The 19810-nt window shown below is 44.3% G+C and overlaps 1 protein-coding gene across 1 annotated transcript in view; it reads left to right on the top strand.

Moving 5' to 3' along the window:
• rbbp8 (retinoblastoma binding protein 8) overlaps positions 1–19810 on the top strand; it is a 171942-nt gene that overhangs the window by 109427 nt on the left and 42705 nt on the right. Inside the window, exon 5 of the mRNA XM_078540210.1 lies at positions 7281–7323. Coding sequence (XP_078396336.1) covers positions 7281–7323 — 43 coding nt within the window. The remainder of the gene's footprint in view (positions 1–7280; positions 7324–19810) is intronic.

The raw sequence follows: 19810 nt of genomic DNA, 5'->3' as shown, positions 1-19810 counted from the left end.
TAAATTACGTACAGATTTATCTGAGCAGTTACCCATTTTACAACATCCCTTAGCTTACTTTTGCGTTGCATATAATTGTACAAACATCTGGCTTTCTTATGTTTACGTCTTCTCAAATCCTACAGTATTATACAATAATGAATTGCGCAATAACAAAAAAAACGAGGATCAATACAGATCCAGGGATGGAGCTGAACATCAGTGCCAAAATCTGTCCCTAGTATAACTGATCCCTCTGGGATGGAATAGTTTATCCATTATAACTTGAATGTGATCTCTAAATAATGTCAGCTTAGATTGACACTCCTTTTGGTATGACATTCCTCATCTGCAGATCATGTCACTCAATATCATTAAAATAACATCACACATGGATTTAAAAGATTCTCCAGCTCTCCCTTCATCTGTTTCCATCCTGTAGATACTTCCTATTAAGTGTACTTATTCCCAGGCTCTTCGTTTTTTTTTCAATCCAAATTTTCTTCCCTTTTTAATGTTTTCTCACTTTGACAGGTACGCTGTGTTTTCCTGTCTCTACCTACTACCCTTGATTCACTTCGTCTCATTCAGTTTTACACATCCCACTAGTTACCATCCTATCTCATTCTGAGCCCTGGAAAAATTTTACAGTCTAATAAAATATTCTCATAATATCTTTAAAACAAAAATCAAACAGTTTTGTTTGATTCCAGGCAACAACATGTCTTGTTTATTCTTTATCTTACATGACGACATAGTTTTCAAAAGTAACTTACTAAATTACACTGCACCTTTCACATTTCTAAATTGTCCTAAATTCAAATAAATGTTGTTGGGCTGACAGATTTCTTTTAATATTTAATTCACTTCTTCCTGAAAAGAAACCCCGCTTTTTCATTCCTGTAGAAATCACCTGGACTGTCTGTGTGTGCCTCTTTGTTTTCTTCAAATTGTTTAGGATATCAATTCTTATGAATTAAAATTAATTCAGCAAACCCAATTTCTTGTGCCCAGACTTACTGGTTTTGAAAAGTCTGATACTCATTGGTCAATGTGTTTACATCAGATTTCCCATTCTCAAGCATTTAGTTTTGGGAAATAACCAATGGCTTGAATGGTTAAGGCCAAATAACTCTTTCCTTTTTATTTTAAAAAAGGAAACCTAAGCCTTTAGTCCATTACTATTGCTGTGATGGTCAATACGTTTCACATAACGTATTTATATGTTTCACATAACATTTTAACTATACTGTGGGCATATCAACTTAACTTCTTACTTTCCCCTAACCATTTTCCATGATCCCAAAGTTTATTTTATATCTCAATCTTACGCAAACAGCTGGGCCATAGTCTTGCTATCAGAAGAGCTCTCCTCTTCTCATCTCAGCAGTTGCCTGCCCATTTTTCCTTTTTATGCTCCGAATTCCCTTGCCACATTTCTCAGCGCAATAAATTGTCTTAACCAAAATGTCTGTTACCTTTTCAGCTCTTAGCTTTCTCCCTTCCATCCATTCTTGAATGAACACAACCTCTGCAAAAGGGACCTTGTCCCCCCTCCTCCAGGCACTCTGAGCAGTATCTGGACCTCTCTATTAGACAAATTCTCTACTTCAAAAAGGAACTTGTCCCTTTTTCAGTTCCTTTACCAAATGGTAAGCCACCTTCATACGCTCACACTTCGTCTTGAAGTCCTGAGCCTGTGCCTTGACCTCATAATATAACCTCCAATACTCATTTCTATCTTCCTCTACCTTACACACCTGGCCCTGATAAAAGTTCACAGTCTTTTCATGCCCCGACTGTTCAGTGGCCCTTTCTGCCTTTAGCTCCTCAAGTTCCTACATCAAACGGTTAACTACCATTTCCCTGTCTGAGGCTTGTTTCCTCAGGATCTCTACTTCTTGACTGAGTTTAATATTTTCACACTGATCTTTACAGTGTTGATTGTCGTATCCATACAGCCACACTGCCTTTTCTATCTTCTTTCGCCTTTGGGATGACTCCCACTCCACCCCTTGAGCCAACCTAATGGATCCTCTGAATTAGCCATTTCCCTTAACCAAGCCTCATTTGGCTTTAGCTTCTCACAGATAGACTTCTGTAACCTCACTTCCATTGTCACGGGAGGCTCACTTTTCCTCCCCCACTTTGTCCATGGTGCCATCTGTTCAGCCATATCACCTACTGGTATCCTGTCGCCAATTCTGTAGCGGTTCCCCCTTTGCCTCAGAGACCCTCTCCAACCCAAGTTCATGACACCAGATTCATATGTGTATGGCTTGAACAGAGACTTTGTGTTTCTCTCACAGGTAAAGGGCAAGTAGCAAGTTCTGCAGTGGCTCCAATTTTTTTCAAGTAAAATCAATGTTTTTTTTATCTTCTTGACTGATTTTCTACGTTGTTCAGCCTTGCTCAGGCTGCCAAAGTCAGTTAAGCAGTGAGCATATGCTAGCTCTGATGTGTGTCAGTGAAGCAGATTAGTTTTTGCTATGATCTGAATTGTGCATGAAGGAAACCTGGAAGGTTAGAGAGAAAAAAGCTGAAGGTTTCCTCACAGAAGTGTGTACATTAGTAATAAAAATGTGTTTGTGAAGCTTGTCTGTGCCTTGCAGCTCGAGAATATCTGAAGATTATCATATGTGGCTCTACGGGTCAGAAGGTTTGGCCATCCCTGTTATATCAGAATTTTATATTTAGATGGAGGCGAATGTGTCATTAGCCTCCCCTTCCAACCCCCTTTTTAAAAAAAAAGCAATGGCCTGGATCTTCCGATGGCAACAGCAGTAAATGTTGGGACCTGGAGGAAGTCCCGACCTGTGCACTTGCATGGTATTTGCCTGAAGTTTAGACTTCTGATGGGCAGAATTGCGCTGGTCGAGCAACAATGGAGGAGGACTCTGGGGGTGTCGGAAACTTGGGCTTGATGCCCTAAACTTAGCTACATGTTTACCCAGTCTTCCTTCTGCTATTAACCTTAGGCATAGGACAGTGATTAACAGTGGGAGCTATGTATGAAATGCCTAAAAAACATACACACCCTCACCTCCCTGCACCCCTACCAATTTTCACCCTTCCTCCTGACAATGCTCACCCCCTACCCCCTCCACAAACTCCTAACAACAATTAAATGTCTTCAGGGTTTTTGAAAAACACTATTTTTAATGTTTTACGTTTTTTTTTAAAGCTATTTCTAATGTTTAAAAACCTTAACATTACACTGGAAGCATGCTAACCTCAAGGGGGTTACTTGAGCTGGTGACCCCAGAAGGGGTGTAGCCTCTCCGCTCCTTCCCTTCACCAATCCTCTGATGGAAGATCTGAACCAATATGACATAATTAGAGGAAGCTGAGTAGGAAGAAGCATGTGCCCTTTCAGTAGCTTCTGAGGTGTAGCCCTTTCTTGAGCCAGCACCAATCTTTTCTCAAACAAATCTCTCCTCCCCTGACTATGCACAGGTCCACCCTACCTGGAATAAAAATAAAAATAGTGGCCGTGCAGTCAGACATACCGCATCTTATTGTCGTATCATTGGTCTTGACTTCATACGTGTATGTTTTCCTTGTTTCTCTACTGACCAGGCACCTTGGTGCTGCCCTCTTACCAAGCTTCCTCCAAGGCAGACTGCAGGGATAAGTCATATGTGGCAACAGGAAGATACAATATTTAGAGGGGCTGACCTGTTTCACTGAAGGAGAAAAATGATAATCCCAATGTTTGGTGGCTATGAGTAATCTTAGTCAGTGCTCACCTGTAGCTGCCATTTTTAATATTTTATGTCCCAGTTTTGGGAATCCTGAAAAATTTGCCTACCTATGGGGCAGGCTATCTTCAAGCTCCAAGGTACACCCAGACTTCCTTGTCTCTTCACGGCTACAGCTAGTAGTGAGCCCCTTTGTTCTATTTGAGCCTGAGGAGGATCAGGCACTGAGCTCTAAATCCTGGCAAAGTGCACATCTGATTTGCCCCACACTTGCTCTTGGGTAGTGCTAGGAGGGAAAAATTAACCCCTTAATAATATAGAAAGCTAGAAATATTGAGAATCAAGTACTGCAGAGATTTTGTGATTTAAGAAAATTAAAGTTGTTTCCTTGACCTTGATTTTAAAGGTTCTGTGAGAATTTTTTTTCAAGAGTCGTTTGGAGTTTGTAAAGACATGTGGTAGCTATGCAAATTTCAATATTTAGAATCTCCCATATCTTTAAGGATAGTGACAAGCTGTCCACATTACAATTAGATGTTTTAGCTTTTTGATTTGGTTGGGTTCAGTAGGTTTTTGTTTGAATTACATGCACTGCAGTACTTCACTGCTTGAGTTACTGCTTCCCTTATTAGTGGCTCAGGTTGCAGTTGTTTCAATTTGGAATGCTTTGTTGAACAGAATGCCTGTTCATACAGGAGCTGTATTGTTGGGCAGTCTCATACCTTTGGATGGGTGTGGATCAGGATTAAAGTGCACTTTTTATATGGCTTTAATTACAGTTGCCTATTTATCTTGGTGGAATAGAAAGGGCTTTCTTTCCCCTCTTTCACTACCGATCCACATGATGGAACACACACATCTTACAGGTGTTGAATGCTTACAAATGAACAGTATCCACTTAAGTGTTTCAGCTTTTTTTTAAGCTAGCAAATAATGGTGCATGCTGGAATTTTTTTAAAATGTAGAATAAGCATGTGTGATTTACTCGGTTTTCCTGTTAATCTGAATTTTGGATTGAGCAACTATTTGATTATTGTATGCTTTTCCTGCAGCTCACAGTACTTGAGCAAACCTGGATTTTGCTTTGACAAAGCTTCTACTGAGAAACAAAGAATACTATTAATGTTGTACACATCACATTCAAATTCAAGCTGTCCCAACTTTTCCTGATTACAGCAAAATTCATTTTCAATAAGCAGAGCCACATATGCTATGATCACAAGCTTGCACCCTAATGCATGTTGTGCACATGGATAGTGTGCCACAGGATTAATGATTCTTTTACGGAGTGCTTTTATATCTGAAATTACATGGGCTACTTAATTATAGAAAACAGCATGCTATCATGCTATTAATGAATGTTTTTTGGAATGGAGGAAGGTTTATGGTAGAGTTCTATAGGGTCAGTGTTAGGACCCCTGGTTTTCCTGATTTAATAAATGACCTAGACCTTAGTGTACAGGACACAATTTCAAAAGTTGTGGATGGTACAAAATTTGGAAGTATTGTGAACTGTGAGGAGTGCAGCTTGGAACTTCAAAAGGATATAGACAGATTGGTGGAATGGGCAGACAAGTGGCAGATGAAATTTAATGTAGAGAAATGTGAAGTGATTAATTTTGGTAGCACAAACATAGAGAGACAATATCAAATAAAGGGCACAATTCCAAAGGACGTGCAGGAGCAGAGGGACCTGGGTGTATATATACGTTAATCATTGAAGGTGCAGGACAGGATAAGAGAGTGGTCAATAAAGTATACAGCATCCTGGGCTTTATTAATAGGGACATAGAGTACAAAAGCAAGGAGGTTATATTAAACCTGTATAGAACACGGGTTTGGCCTCAACTAAAGTATTGCGTCCTGTTCTGGGCACTGCACTTTAGGAAGGATGCGAAAGCATTAAAAAGAGTACAGAAAAGATTCATGAAAATTGTTTCAGGCATGAGGAACTTCAGTTACATTGAGTGGAGAAATTAGGACTGGTTTCCTTGGAGAAGAGAAGGTTGAGAAAAGATTTGATAGAAGTATTTAAAATCACGAGGGGTCTGAACAGAGTAGATAAGGAAAAACTGTTTCCATTGGTGGAAGGATCAAGAACAAGTGGGCACAGATTTAAGGTAATTGGCACATGAAACATTGATGACATGAGGAAAAACCTTTTTCATGCAGCGAGTGGTTAGGATTTGGATGCACTGCCTGAGTGTGCTGGAGGCAGGTTCAATCGAGACATTCAAGAGGGAGATGGATTATTATCTGAAAAGGAAGAATGTGCAGGGTTACGGAGAGAAGGTGAATGAGTGACATGAGTGAATTGCTCCTTTGGAGAGCCAGTACAGACATGGTGGGCTGAATGGTCGCCTCATGTTCTGTAACCATTCTGTGATTCTGATCACGCCCCCTTCATTTATAATCACGCTGAAGCAAAATGACAACCGATACAAATGCTTAATTTACATACTACTTTAGACTACCTTGAATATCACAAAAGAGTCTGAAATGTTCGTTCTGGAAAATACCAGCAACCAAGTTATGCCTCAGGCTGCTAAATGCACTCTGGCTGCCAGGAGAGGGACCTGAGTTATACATGTGCAGAGTGCTGCTCCAGGGGAAGTAAATGTTTGATGTTTTCAGTGTGGCAGGAGCTGCTGATATAAACTACTCACTTGGCATGTGATTTAAAAAAGAGTCCGAACATGTGTGGTATAAACAAACCACCAACTTGTGCAAATGCTCAACTACCATTCTGATTCTATTATGATTGATAACAAGTTACTTAATTTGTATTCTTGCATTAAAAATTGTTCATCTCCTCCTGGATAGGGAGAGCAGGAGAATCTGGATGCAAGCATGTTAGCGATGAAAAACATTGCAACAGAGTAATAACTATTTTGCTCTTGCACTGATCCATTTCTATTAATTTCTAGTAAAGGGTTGGTTATTGTTCATCCAGATAACTAGATGAGAATAGCTGTTATGACTGAATTAACTTTTAGCTAGCTACCAACAGCAGGTCGTTATTAAAACAGGATTAAAGTTTCGCTTACGGTGCTGATCATCTATTCTGTTATGTGTTGTTATTTGCCTTAACGCTATTGGTGCTATCCACTATTCAGACTGCTTACAACTTATTGGTAAAGTAACTCTATCAATGACCAGGTGTTTATATGGTTTCAAAACTGTAAATTATTGACAACTAAGCAAATAAAGATAGCAATAAAGTGTTGGAGAAATGCATCAGGCCAGGCAACGTTCTTGGATTCTACAGACAAATTAATGTTTCTTCAAAATTGTTTTTGAAAAGCCACCTCATTAACTTGTCTGTTCTTGCCATCGACGTTGACTGACCTGATGCATTGCTCCAGCATTCCCCTATTTCGTTCCAGATTTCCAGCATCTGCAGCATTTTGCTTTTATTAGCTTTTGCTCTGTGAATTCCTTCTAGTCTTTCAGATAATGAAGGAAAGGAATAGAGTTTCCATAAGTTGTTGGGATTAGAGCATTTCTGCTTCCTGTCTCTTTTGGTCTTGATTACATTATTGTAATATTTTTTGTTGTTCCTTACGTCATCCTGAAACATGTAATTTTTTTTTCATGCAGTGCTGCAAGTGAAAATAACCAAGCTAAAGAAAGAGAGATGCTTGTAAGTATCTTAATTTTAACCTAAAGTAATTCTTGTTATAATAATGTACTAGATATGGTTGAAACTGTCCATCATGGTGGACCAAAAGATAAGCTAATGTGTAGGCGGCCACTAAATATAGACAACCATGTAAAAAAGAAAATGTATTTCATTGACAAGGCAGCTGTTGTAAAGGTAATCAAACAAAGGCAATTAGCGTTATTGTATTATTACTGCACCTGCAATGTTTTTAACCTTTACTTAATAGGAATATCAACTTTAAAGGTCCATCATGACTTACATTGTCAAAACTATCATCCATGGATGTGAGCCAGTTAATGTAGAGTTACTGTAGTTGACTGTTGCATAGCAGTTGTCAATATTTCAGCTTCACTGTTCTCCATCATGAATTTTTTCAGTGACTTGGCACAGTCAAGCTGCTCACAATTTGTTCACGGTCACTACATTAGTTCCTTAATTATGTGGTTGTCCAATGAGGTCCTAGTTTACCAATTGAAGGTCAAAACTGCAGAATCAAGGTTTCTGTACAAATCTGCTGACCCAGCAAGTGGCATTAAGGTGCCCATTGAGGTTCACATCCAAAACATTATTATCTGTGTTAATCTTGGGAAGCGGTGGCAGGAAAAGGAACCAATGTCTTGATCTAACATTTTTGAAGTTGTTCATTGGGAAGAACTCAACTGCGATGTTAAAAAGTTAAACTTTTTCAATTGTAATTTTGCATTTCTGGCCAATCACTTCTGAAATTCCTCAGGCCATTTTGCTTGATTTATGGGGCAGAATTTTCAGGTCAGTGGGCAGGCACTATCGGCGGGCCTGGGATCGGCTGGGAAACCGGCCGCAGCCCACGACTGTGATTTCACACTGGTGGGCTAATTAAGGCCCGCCCAGTGTGAAACGTGGCTCCCCTATGGGTGGGCGGGGCAGGGTGCCTGTCAGCCGCTGGGTCCAATGGTGACCCGGCGGCCGGTTGAAAAATGGCACAGGCAGCCCCTTGAAGGCTGCCACAGAAGAACATCTGTGTTTTCAATGTTCAAGTTATGGAGTCAAGTGCGACTGGACACGGCGTGGCGGCGGGGGGCAGGTTGGGTGGGCACTCATTCCCAGTTTTCAGATGAGTGCCTTGTGGTCCTCCTGGAGGAGGTGGCTGCCAGGAGGGACACCCTTGTCCCCAGAGATGGGAGGAGGAGGCCACAGCGCCTCAAAGAGGGCTTAGGAGGAGGTTGCAGTGCTGGTTAGCAGCCATGATGTGGTGCAGCGCACATGGGTGCAGTGCCTGAAGAGGTTCAATGACCTACTGCGCTCAGGAAGGGTGAGTACCATGTTGTCATGGGTCAGTGTACAGAAGTGTTTAGGTGTAGCTGTCCCCCTGAGGACCTCAGGGGTGCTAGAGTCTGAATGCCAACTGTCAATAACACCAGAGCTGGCCAAGGGGGTGAGCCCTGGCTGCTTGGACTTGAGTGCCTTGTGGCTCGAGGGCCACGACTTGCATGTTTCTCAGCTGGGGTTGGCCAGGCTGCAATGGCGCTGCAGGTAGCGAGCGGGCTAATCAATGCTCCTCTGTCCTTTCAGGAGAAGACGAGTCATAACCAATCAGAGAGGCCACGTACAAGTGGAGGCCCGCTCAACCTGCTGTTGCTGAGCAGTTTTGAGCAGGACACCCTTGAGCTGGTGAGCCGGCACACTTCAAGTGCAACCGGGTGTGGAGAGACGGGGGTGTCAGACGAAGGTAAGAGTGCAGTGCAGAGGTGAGAGTTTTGGATTGTGCAACCATTCTATTGTAGCCTCTTCATTGATGGGAGGCTCAAACCTGGAGTCCCCATTAATCATTGAAAGATGATGGCACCATGATGCAGCTCTCCATTGTCTCACCAGGGTGCCTTGCATGCACAGTGACAGTGTGATAACTTTAACTAAAGAAATGTCCTTGTTCTCCCTTAGATTTGCCAGCACGCACTCGCTCTCTGGATCTCAAAGGGCCACCCCTGACGCTGGAGGACCACCGGGCATCATTTGCACTTGCATCACACCCACTCTCTGAACCAGGCACCAGCGCAGTTACCAGCACCTCAGTGAGCGTTAGATCAGCGGCAAGAATGTCGATGCACATTGGTGAGGGCATTTCACACTTGCTTGAGGTGCAGGTGGAGGCAGAGAGTGCCCAGGGCATCGGCAGTCAGAGGACTGCTGGGGACCAGGATGATACTGAGTCAAACAGATGATGAGCCTCTGGAGTCGTCCATTAGGCGGCAGATGCTGCATGTCCAGTGGGATGTGCGGGAAGATCTGGCAGAGATCCTTGAACTCCGTTGTGGAGGAGTCCGTGCGGAGCATGAGCATTGCATTGACCCTCATGGCTGAGGGCACTGAATGGCGACTCTTGTGGAGAGGCATCTCCAGGGACAGAATGAAGGTTTTCTGGGATTGAGCTCAGACCTGGAAGCCCTCACACGGGCAATGGCTTCAGGTGGTCAGTGCCAGTGTGGGAGTTGGATGAGGCACCCAGTATCCCAGCTAAGTGCCCATCCATCAATGGTGAGCAGGAAGGTCATGTTGGCGCACGAGCTGCTTGTCATCTGTGTGAGCTCCTCTCAGGGCACTCTAAATGATGGCAGCAGCCCCTCCGCCAGTGACCGTCGCATCTGATGAGGCTGCGATGACTGAGGAATTGCCAGGTGTGGCACTGGCTGCTCCCCACCGTCCCCCGGCAGGGCCAGCACAAGCTTCACTGGCCAGAGGACGACTGCCAAGGTCATCAAGGCTAACACGACAGCAGAGTCAGCAGGCTGTCTCCAATGCCAGTGCCAGCGAGAGGCGGCGGGTGGGTCGGGGGGGTGTTGTTGCATGGAGCACCAAGACGTTGCACTTGGAAAGGTAAATTAAAGGCACTATGAGCACAAGAGGAACAGTTCACGGGTGATTGCCAGAGATCAGCTCCGACTGTATGGGTGGACACCCCATGCCCGTGGCTCTGAAGGTCACAGTGGCCCTCAACTTCTATGCCTCAGGCTCTTTCCAGGGTTCAGTGGGGGCTGTGTGGAGTCTCCCAATCAGCTGTCCATGTTTGCATGAAGCTGGTGACAGAAGCTCTGTTCAGGCTTCTGTCCTTTACTGACCTTTACTCTTTACTGTATGGATGAGGCCAGCCAGGCTAAGCGAGCCAGATGCTTTGTAGCGATTACTAGGTTCCAAAGCGTCCAGGGTGCTTTATGTGCCTGCTGATGTGGACATCAACACCAGTAATGGTAATGTCATTGAATGCGTAATGAGACAATAACATTAAATTTGCTTTGGTTCTAATGGTCTGAGTATGCTTCGCCTCTTTTGTTTCTGGTGCAGTGTACACCAGTATGTAATGCTGGACGTGAGTGGCTGGATACTTTATTGCACAGGCATTGAGTGGACTTTGGGTGCAAATGAAAGGGTCATTTTAGACATCAGGGATGGAGGCGGCAGCCCTGGCATGAGGTGGGGGCAGATCTTTGGTAGCCTAGTTGAAGGAGCATTGGATCAAAGAGTCCCTGGTGTACCTGCTTCCCTAGAGGTTACCAAGGTCTGCCTCCATGCCCTCAGCATTCTCCTTACTGTGCCCCTGACTCACTACTGGATTCATCATCTGTGGCCTGTGCAGCTGCGTCAAAATCCTCTTCCTCCAGTGGGTCCCCCCTTGCCAGTGCCAGATTCTGGAGAGCTCAGCATGCAACCACTATCAGTGACGCCCCACCCTGGGGGATATTGCAGTGCACCCCCTCAATGGTCCAGGCATTGGAAGCGCATCTTGAGAAGACCTGTGGTCCTATGTACCACAGCCCTTGTGGAGGCATGACTCCTATTATACCGCTGCTCTGTCTCTGTTCATGGTTGGCGGAGAGACGTTACAAGCCACCTATTAAACGGATAGTCCTTGTCACCCAGCAGCCATCCATCCAGTCAGGCTGGAGCACTGATGAGTCTCAGCACCTGGGAATATCACAGGACATGGGAGCTGTCAAGGGTACCTTGCACAGACTTGCAGAATTTGCATCCTACGGTCACACACTATCTGCACGTTCATGGAGTGGAATCCCTTCCTGTTGACGAAGGCTCCTGGCTCATCCGCTGGCACCTTGATGGCCACGTGTGGTGTCAACGGCACCCTGGACGCTTTGGAACCCAGCAATCGCTGCAAAGCTTCTGGCTTGCTCAGCCTGCCTGGCCTCGTCCGTATGGTAAAAATAAAGGTCAGTACCCACCTGAACAGAGCTTCTGTCACCAGCTTCATGCAAACATGGGAAATTCCACGCACAGCCCCCACTGACCCCTGGAAAGAGCTGGAGGTGTAGAAGTTGAGGGCCGCTGTGACTTTCAGAGCCACTGGCATGGGGTGATCACCCACACAGTCAGAGCTGATCTTTGGCCCAATCATCTGACAAATGGACATCACCCTCTCCCTTGAGAAGCAGAGCCTCCTTCGACATTGCATCTCAGACATATTGAGGTAGCTGGATCGCCACCTGTAAACCCTGGCAGCATGATAGTGGTGTCTTCTGCGGCCCCTTCCGCCTTGGACTACCTGCTGGCTCTGCGCCCCTTGTGCCTGCACCTCTCCTCCCACAGGTCCCTCCCCTGGAAGCTGCATTGTGACACCTGGCCTCCTCTCCCTTCTGCCCCTCTCTTCCTCCTTGGAGGAGGTGCCACCTGCGGAGACCACAGTCCTCATTACCAGGGTAACATAAGGCTGACTGATACCTGGAAGGGAGAAGGGTCCACATGGCCTGATCCTCCAGGGGCCTTGGAGACACCAATAAGTCCTGAAATGAAGCCTGGAAATGCTAACAATGAAGCCCCGAACAGAGGTGAAGCTGCCAATTACCAACAAGCAACCAGCAGCAAACTCTCTCCAAAACTCCTCACTACACTCACTGGCAACGCTGCTGACCCTTTTTATTCCGCCTTTGGATGAGGTTTAGCAAATTTTCGGCTGCCTGCCTGCCTGTTTTGCTCATGCTACGAGTGCAGAATCACACAGGCAATGTAAAATTAATTACCTTTTTAATGGCCTTAACTGGCCTCGTAGTTGATGGCAGGTGCGGCTCTGACTCCGGCGCATGCCCGCCAACCGAAATATTGCGCAAGTGCATGATGATGCTGGGACACTCACCCGGCGCCATCATGCCCTATTTTATGCTCGAGTGGGTCAGCCACATGCCCATCCACTCAACAAAAAATACTGCCCATGGTTTGCAGTTTGAGAGACTCGATGTCAGAATTTGTTGGGCCCAGATTTTTGAAGGAGTTTCTTCTTTTCAGTGAGGGCTCTTTCCTTTTTATCTCTTGTATTTTTACAAAGAACTCTGACTTACGAATAAACTTTGTTTTTTTTCCCCTTTGTAATATTGCCCCTAAAAGGCCAGTCTTTTATTCGGTATTTTCTTTTGTAATATACCAGTTTTGAACATATTCAAGGCATCATGACTATTGACATGCTACTGCTATCTGTGCTAAATCTAATATGTCACCACTCCAATGAATGGAGCAATGATGTGTTTCTTTAAAGAAGTAAACAGTTGCTTGAAGTTTAGAATTCGAGTGTTTTATTGAGCTAATGCCTGGGCCTTTTCTTGCATTATATGAAAGCAAAATACTATGGATGCTGGAGATCTGAAATAAAAGCAATGCTGGGAAAACTCAGCTGGTCTGGCAGCATCTGTGAAGAGAGAAAAAGAGCGTTAACTTGAGTTTTTCCAGCCCTTGATGTAAGAAAAGTAATAAAAACGGTTGCTTTAACAGAAGAGTTATTCTTTGACTCTCTGTGAATTGGAAACATTTCTAAGACAATACTTCATTGTTCTCCTTGTCTAAATATCAAGGCTTTAAATAACTTTACAAAAACTGAACACATCTTATTCTTGTATGTCATTCGTTAGAATTTCATCTTGTCTTAATTCGTTGTTAGTATAATGATTAAGATCTGGCCTGCCATATGGGAGACCAGGGTTCAATTCTCTGGAGAGGAATTATTATACTCATGGAATTGGAGGCAAATTATTGACCTGGTTAGGAAATTGGCTGAGTTGTGGGTGACAGTGTTATGATTAAAGTCCAGGTACTCTAATTGGCATGATGTAATTAATGATGTGCTGTAAGTATCTGTGTCTGGGCCTCAACTGTTCAACATAATTAATAATGACTTAAGTGATGGGATAGAAAACCACATGTCCAAGTTTAACAATGACGCAAAGATAGGTGGTATTGTAAGCAATGTAGATGGAAGCATAAAATTACAAAGATATTATTAGATTAAGTGTATGGACAAATCTGCGACAAATAGATTTCAGTGTAGACAAATGTGGGGACATGTATGTTGGACTTAAAAGAATAGGACAGAGTACTTTCTCAATGGTGCAAAACTATAAACAGTGGAGGTCCAAAGAGACTTGGGAGTCCAGGTACACATCAGTAAAATGTCATGAACAGGTGCAGAAAAAATGAAAACCTCAGGAAGGATCTTTTGGCTTTGGAGGAATACAGCTGAGATTTACCAGAATGATACCTGGGTGCCAAGGTTTAAAATACGAAAGCCTTTTTGGCTTGACAGCAGCATCCTTTTAGTGGCAAATACCACTCGTGTTGCTATTGGATAGTAACAGTGTGAAATAGCTAGCTTCACCTGTTGCTCAAATTTTTAAGATACCTTGTCCTTCCAAGGTAATCTGAGGTAGCCTGGGCACTTTTCCAGCCTGAAAGTGACAGCCTTAGGCCCGTTCATGAATTTGTGTGATATATAGCGCGAAATGGCCTGATCAGGGGTAGCCATTATCTCTACCATGGTCTACTGCAAGCCTACCTTCACTGATCAGTATACACGTTGGGATTCTTACAGCTCCAAATGCTACAAGATTGGTCCTATCAGCAACCTTGTAAATAGGGCCCAACCTATTTGTTCACCATGCAAGCTTGATGCTGAAATAGGGCGCAGGGTGTGGCGCATTTGCATGTACTGAAAGTTGCATATATTAATACACAGGGCCCTGTCCTTTGCGTACAGAACATGAACGCACATTGCGCCTGTTTCAGGTAAACAAAATAACTGACAGCCATTCGCTGACTCATTCCTCAGGACAATGCCTTGACCAGTCAGAGTCTAGCTGCCTGGTTTAAATTTAACAAACAATGCTTGGAAGTTAACTGTCAGTCACTGTTACTGGTGGGTTCTCCACGGCAATGCCTCTACCAATCATAGTCCACAATCGGCACTCTCTGCTTATACAGCATAACTTGTTGTTTTCCCCCTTATATTGGTATTCTTATGAGGTGTCCTGATGAGTGCAAGATGAAAAGCTTTGACATGTCTCTTTTTTTCAAAAGATAAATTAGTGTTTTGGTTTGTAGAATTGATGGACTCTGGCTTTTTTGTCAAATAAATATCAAGCATAACAGTACTTCTGCCTCTCGGAAAGCAGCCATTTTCAAAGTGAGTGAGTCTAACGGATTGAAACTTCAAATTCTTCCTCAACTGCTTCATAATCCCTTTCATTAGATTACCTCAGGACAAAGATTCACAATTGGGTCACTTCAGCTAATCTGGATAAAAGTTGTACCAGCTGGGTTAGAGCTGGCTGCCAAAGGGGGAAGAATTAAAAAAAAGGAAGTCTGTTTAGGGGTAATTTCCAGATGCCTTCGAATCCCTTAAACGTTTTGGTATTGAAACTCCTAATAAATTTAAGGATTCAAATGTCTTATGCAATGCTGATACTCATCATCTTACTGAGGTAATTGGCTACATTAAACCTTAGTTTTTTAATATGCATCCCTCTTAGTTATCATCTCTTGTCCACTGTAGGGATTTAGCCACTTCTCCAAAATGATCTCTTAAATTTTGATTTGGTCAAACGGGATAGAAATGAGATGTCTTTCTGATGTGTTGCATAAAGCCCAGAACCTGCTCAGTAGGGCCAGTTCATTTACTCTCAACTTTAAGGGCTGTGTTCCCAGCATTGAATTTTCCCAGCTTCTAGAGCCAGACTTTGCTGAGACTATAATATTTAGGCGCATTTTATACCTGTTATATTTGCCAGGGACAATTTGAATACCTTCAAGTAGACCTTGCCAGCTTTATTCCGGAAAACGTTTCCCTTCTCATCGTAGAGGACAGACAAGCTTTTGCACAAGTTGAGACAATTGTTCAGTTCCCAGGCAGTCATAGAGTGAACAAACCATGCCAGAGATATGCAAATATCTGAAATACCTCTGGTAGTGGGTGGGTGGTGGTTGGGAAGAAAGCTTCTCTCCCAGCAAAAAAATTCAGCTGCTTCCATTTGACTCTAGGGAAGAAAGGAAAAACGTACGCTATTTGAATTCACCTGTGTGTGATCTTCATTAAACCCACCCAGAAACATAGATTGGATTTAGTGGGATGTTGCAGTTCCCACCTGCCCCCTAGCTAAAATGTCAGGGAGGAGCCAGCCCACAATCCCAACTGTAGCTCCGCAGCGATTTAAAGCTTGGAGTGGCATTAAGTAGTTGGAGACAGGGCTTCTGCCCCTCTCTTGGGAGAAAGGCCTGCCTTAAGGGAGCTGCCAAACAATTGGATGGCCAGCAGTTCTGTAGTCCCTGTGGTGGCCATTGCTGGGACTATATGTAGTCCCACCATACTGAGGACCCTGGACTCTGGTATGTGTGGGATATTGGTGGTGCCAGGTTGGCAAGCCCTGACAAGGGGACTTGATTCAAGAGGTGGGAGTGTTAAAGGGGTCAGATGATGTTGAGGGTTGGCCTCTGATGAGCCCAGGGGCTCGCAAATGAGGCCCCGTCCTTTGCCAGAGAACAGACACTGCAGCTAAAGTTGCCAGACTTCCCAATTCCCATTAATTGGGCACTTAATGACCTCGATATGCCCAAGGCAGGCAAGCCACCTGATGGCACCAATCCCCCGTTTTAGTGCAGTGGGACCAGAGGTGGGTGCATAGGTAGCGGGTATGGTGTCTGCTGGATTTTACCTGCTCCCCGCCCCTCACCCCATCATTGAACCCACTGGTGGGGGAGTGTATAATCAGCCCAAAGCGTGCAACTGGCAGCGAGAGAAACTGTCAAGTTGGCTTCAGTTGTAAGATGAGGATTGATCTCCAGTATACATGTGCTGATCCAGTACAGACTTGTAATTATAGGAAATTGAAGTAATAGTGGAAAATTATGACTCCATCTGCTACTAGAGGCCTGCTGCTGCATGAAAGAATAAATAGATAATAAATAAATGGATAACAATGCAATGGTCTGTTGCAGAGCAAAATAAAAATTATTTAAATTGGACTTCCTAAGCAAAACACTCCAGCTATAATTATCAGAATAACGATAGCAAGACTTCAAAAAGCAGTCGCCAAGAAAACAGGCCATTGCCTGTAGGATTCTGCTGACTATGATTCACTCTAGAAGAAGGAATCATGGAGATGTCAGGTATTGAAATGAAATGTCATATACAGACTTCAACCACCACTCACTGGGGCGGGGGGGAGGAGGAGGAGAGAGAATCACTCCTGAGCTGTTGCAACCAAGCAATTTTGGACAGAAGTATATTTCAGTATGTAAATCTAAGCCCACAAAAGTTCACCACCCAGGCCTTTCAGTCACCCTCAACACTGCCCCCTACAAGAGTTTAAAGGCACAGGCCAGGTGAAAAAATTCAAATGACCCATCTTCACAACAGACAAGCTCTGGGAAGTTCTGGGTCACTGTACCAAAATCAAAACCAGTTTATGAAAAAGGGGTTTATGATTGTTAAATATAGCACATAGTGGAAGTGTGCCCCAACATGTTTCTCTTGACTGGGATCTAGTTGACATTGGACAGCGTGATATACATTTTATTGCATCAGTTTGTCTGTACATGTGGAAAATCCAGACACAGGAAGCATGGAGAATTTTTGAGGTATGGAAATGACCCCATTTTTCCTAAGATGATAACAATATAACTTTTCTTCTGGGGCCCCCTGTTAGCTGTAAATGGTTCTTTACCCCCATGTACTGTCCAGCCCCTTTTCTAAAGAGTCGCCATGATCATTTTGCCCTTGCAAACTAGTGTCCCATTTCCAACCTCCCTTTCCTTTCCAAATTGAATTTATTTCATGAGGCAGATGTTCTGTGCATCCTTTGGTACCTTGTTTTATGGAGGCTTTCTGAAAACTGCATTCCAGTCTCTTTGTTCCAAATTAGGAATATCAGTGTAATATTTTTATTCATTCACAAGAGGTTGGCAAGGTTCGCATTTATTAGAACTAAAGGATGACAAGCCCCCAGGTCGTGATGGGCTTCATCCTAAAGCCTTAAAAGAAGTGGCCGCTGAGATGGTTTTGGCATTACTTTTCCAAAATTGCATACAGTCTGGAAAGTTCCCATCAGATTGGAAAATAACAAATGTAATTCCTATTCAAGATAGGAGGGAGGCTGAAAGCAGGAACTAGAGGCCAGCTTTTTTTTCATGGGGTATGAGCATAGCTGGCTAGGTCAATATTTATTGCCCACCCCTAATTGCCCTTGAGAAGGGGACGGTGAGCTGCTTTGAACTGCTGCAGTCCCCGTGGTGTAGGTACACCTACAGTGCTATTAGGGAGTGAGTTCCATGATCTTGACCTAGTGACAGTGATAAAATGGTGATATATTCCAAGCCAAGATGGTGAGTGGCTTGGAGGGGAACTTCCAGGTAGCGGTGTTCCCATGTGCCTGCTGCCCTAGTCCTTCTAGATGGTAGCAATCGTGGATTTGGAAGATGCTGCCTAAGGAGCCTTGGTGAGTTCCTGCAGTGCATCTTGTAGATGGTGTACACTGTTGCAACTGTTCGTCGTTGGTGGAGGGAGTGAATGTTCCTGGAAGGAGTGTCAATCAAGCAGGCTGCTTTGTCCTGGATGGTGTCAAGCTTCTTGAGTGTTGTTGGAGCTGCACTCATCCAGGCAAGTGGAGAGTATTCCATTACACCCCTGACTTATGCCTTGTAGATGGTAGACAGCCTTTGGGGAGTCAGGAGGTGAGTTACTTGTCACAGGGTTCCTAGCCTCTGACCTGCTCTTGTAGCAACGGTATTTATATGGCTGGCCCAGTTTAGTTTCTGGTCAATGGTAAGCCCCCCAGGATGTTGATAGTGGGGAATTCAGCAATGGTAATGCCATTGAATGTGACGGGGCAAGGGTTAGATTCTCTCTTGTTGGACATGGTCGTTGTCTGGCACTTGTTTGGCACGAACGTCACTTGCCTCTTGTCAGCCCAGGATATTGCTCAGGCCTTGCTGCGTTTGGACATGGACTGCTTCAGAATCTGAGGAGTTGTGAATGGTGCAATCATCAGTGAACATCCCATTTCTGACCTTAATATGGAAGGAAGTTCAATGCTGAAGTAGCTGAAGTTGGTTGGGCCTAGGACATTACCCCGAGGAACTCCTGCAGTGATGTCCTGGAACTGAGATAACTGACCTCCAACCAGAATCATCATCCTTTGTGCTAGGTATGACTCCAGCCGGTGGAGAGTTTTCCCCCGATTCCCTTTGACTCCAGTTTTGCTAGGGCTCCTTGATGCCACATTTGGTAAAATGTTGCCTTGATGTCAAGGGCAGTCACACTCACCTCACCTTTGGAGTTCAGCTGTTTTGTCCATGTTTGGGCCAAGGCTGTAATGAGGTTAGTAGCTAAGTGACCCTGGCGGAGCCCAAACTGGGCATCAGTGTGCAGGTTATTGCGAAGCAAGTGCCGCTTGATAGCACTGTTGATCACCACTATCATCGCATTACAGATTGAGAGTAGACTGGTCGGGTGGTAATTGGCTGAGTTTATTCGTCCTGTTTGTTGTGTACAGGACATACCTGGGCAATTTTCCACATTTCTGGGCAGATGTCCGTGTTGTAGCTGTACTGGAACAGCTTGGCTATGGGCACGGCAAGCTCTGGAGCACAAGTCTTCAGTACTATTGCCGGAATGTTGTTAAGGCCCAAAGCCTTTGCAGTATCCAGTGCCTTCAGCCATTTCTTGACAACACGTAGAGTGAATCAAATTGTCTGAAGACTGGTATCTGTGATGCTGGGAACATCTGGAAGAGATCAAAATGGATCACCCATTCAGGACTTCTCGCTGAAGATTGTTGCGAATGTTTCAGCCTTATCCTTTGCACTGATGTGCTGGGCTCCTCCATCATTGAGGATGGGGATATTTGTGGAACCTCCTCCTCCAGTGAGTAGTTCAATTGTCCACCACCATTCACGATTGGATGTGGCAGGACCATGGAGCTTAGATCTGATCTGTTGGTTGTGGGATCACTTAGCTCTGTCTGTCACTTGCTGCTTATGCTATTTGGCACGCAAGTACTTTGGTGTTATAGCTTCACCAGGTTGACACCTCATTTTTTTTAGGTATGCCTGGTGCTGCTCCTGGAGTGCCCTCCTGCGCTCTTCACTGAACCCGGGTTGATCACCTGGCTTGATGGTAATGGTAGAGTGGGGGATATGCCAGGGCATGAGGTTACAGATTGTA

The sequence above is a fragment of the Cetorhinus maximus genome, chromosome 4 (genome assembly GCF_964194155.1).
Source record: "Cetorhinus maximus chromosome 4, sCetMax3.hap1.1, whole genome shotgun sequence".
In the NCBI taxonomy this organism is placed as follows: Eukaryota; Metazoa; Chordata; class Chondrichthyes; order Lamniformes; family Cetorhinidae; genus Cetorhinus; species Cetorhinus maximus.
This window is presented reverse-complemented; position numbering and strand designations above follow the sequence as displayed.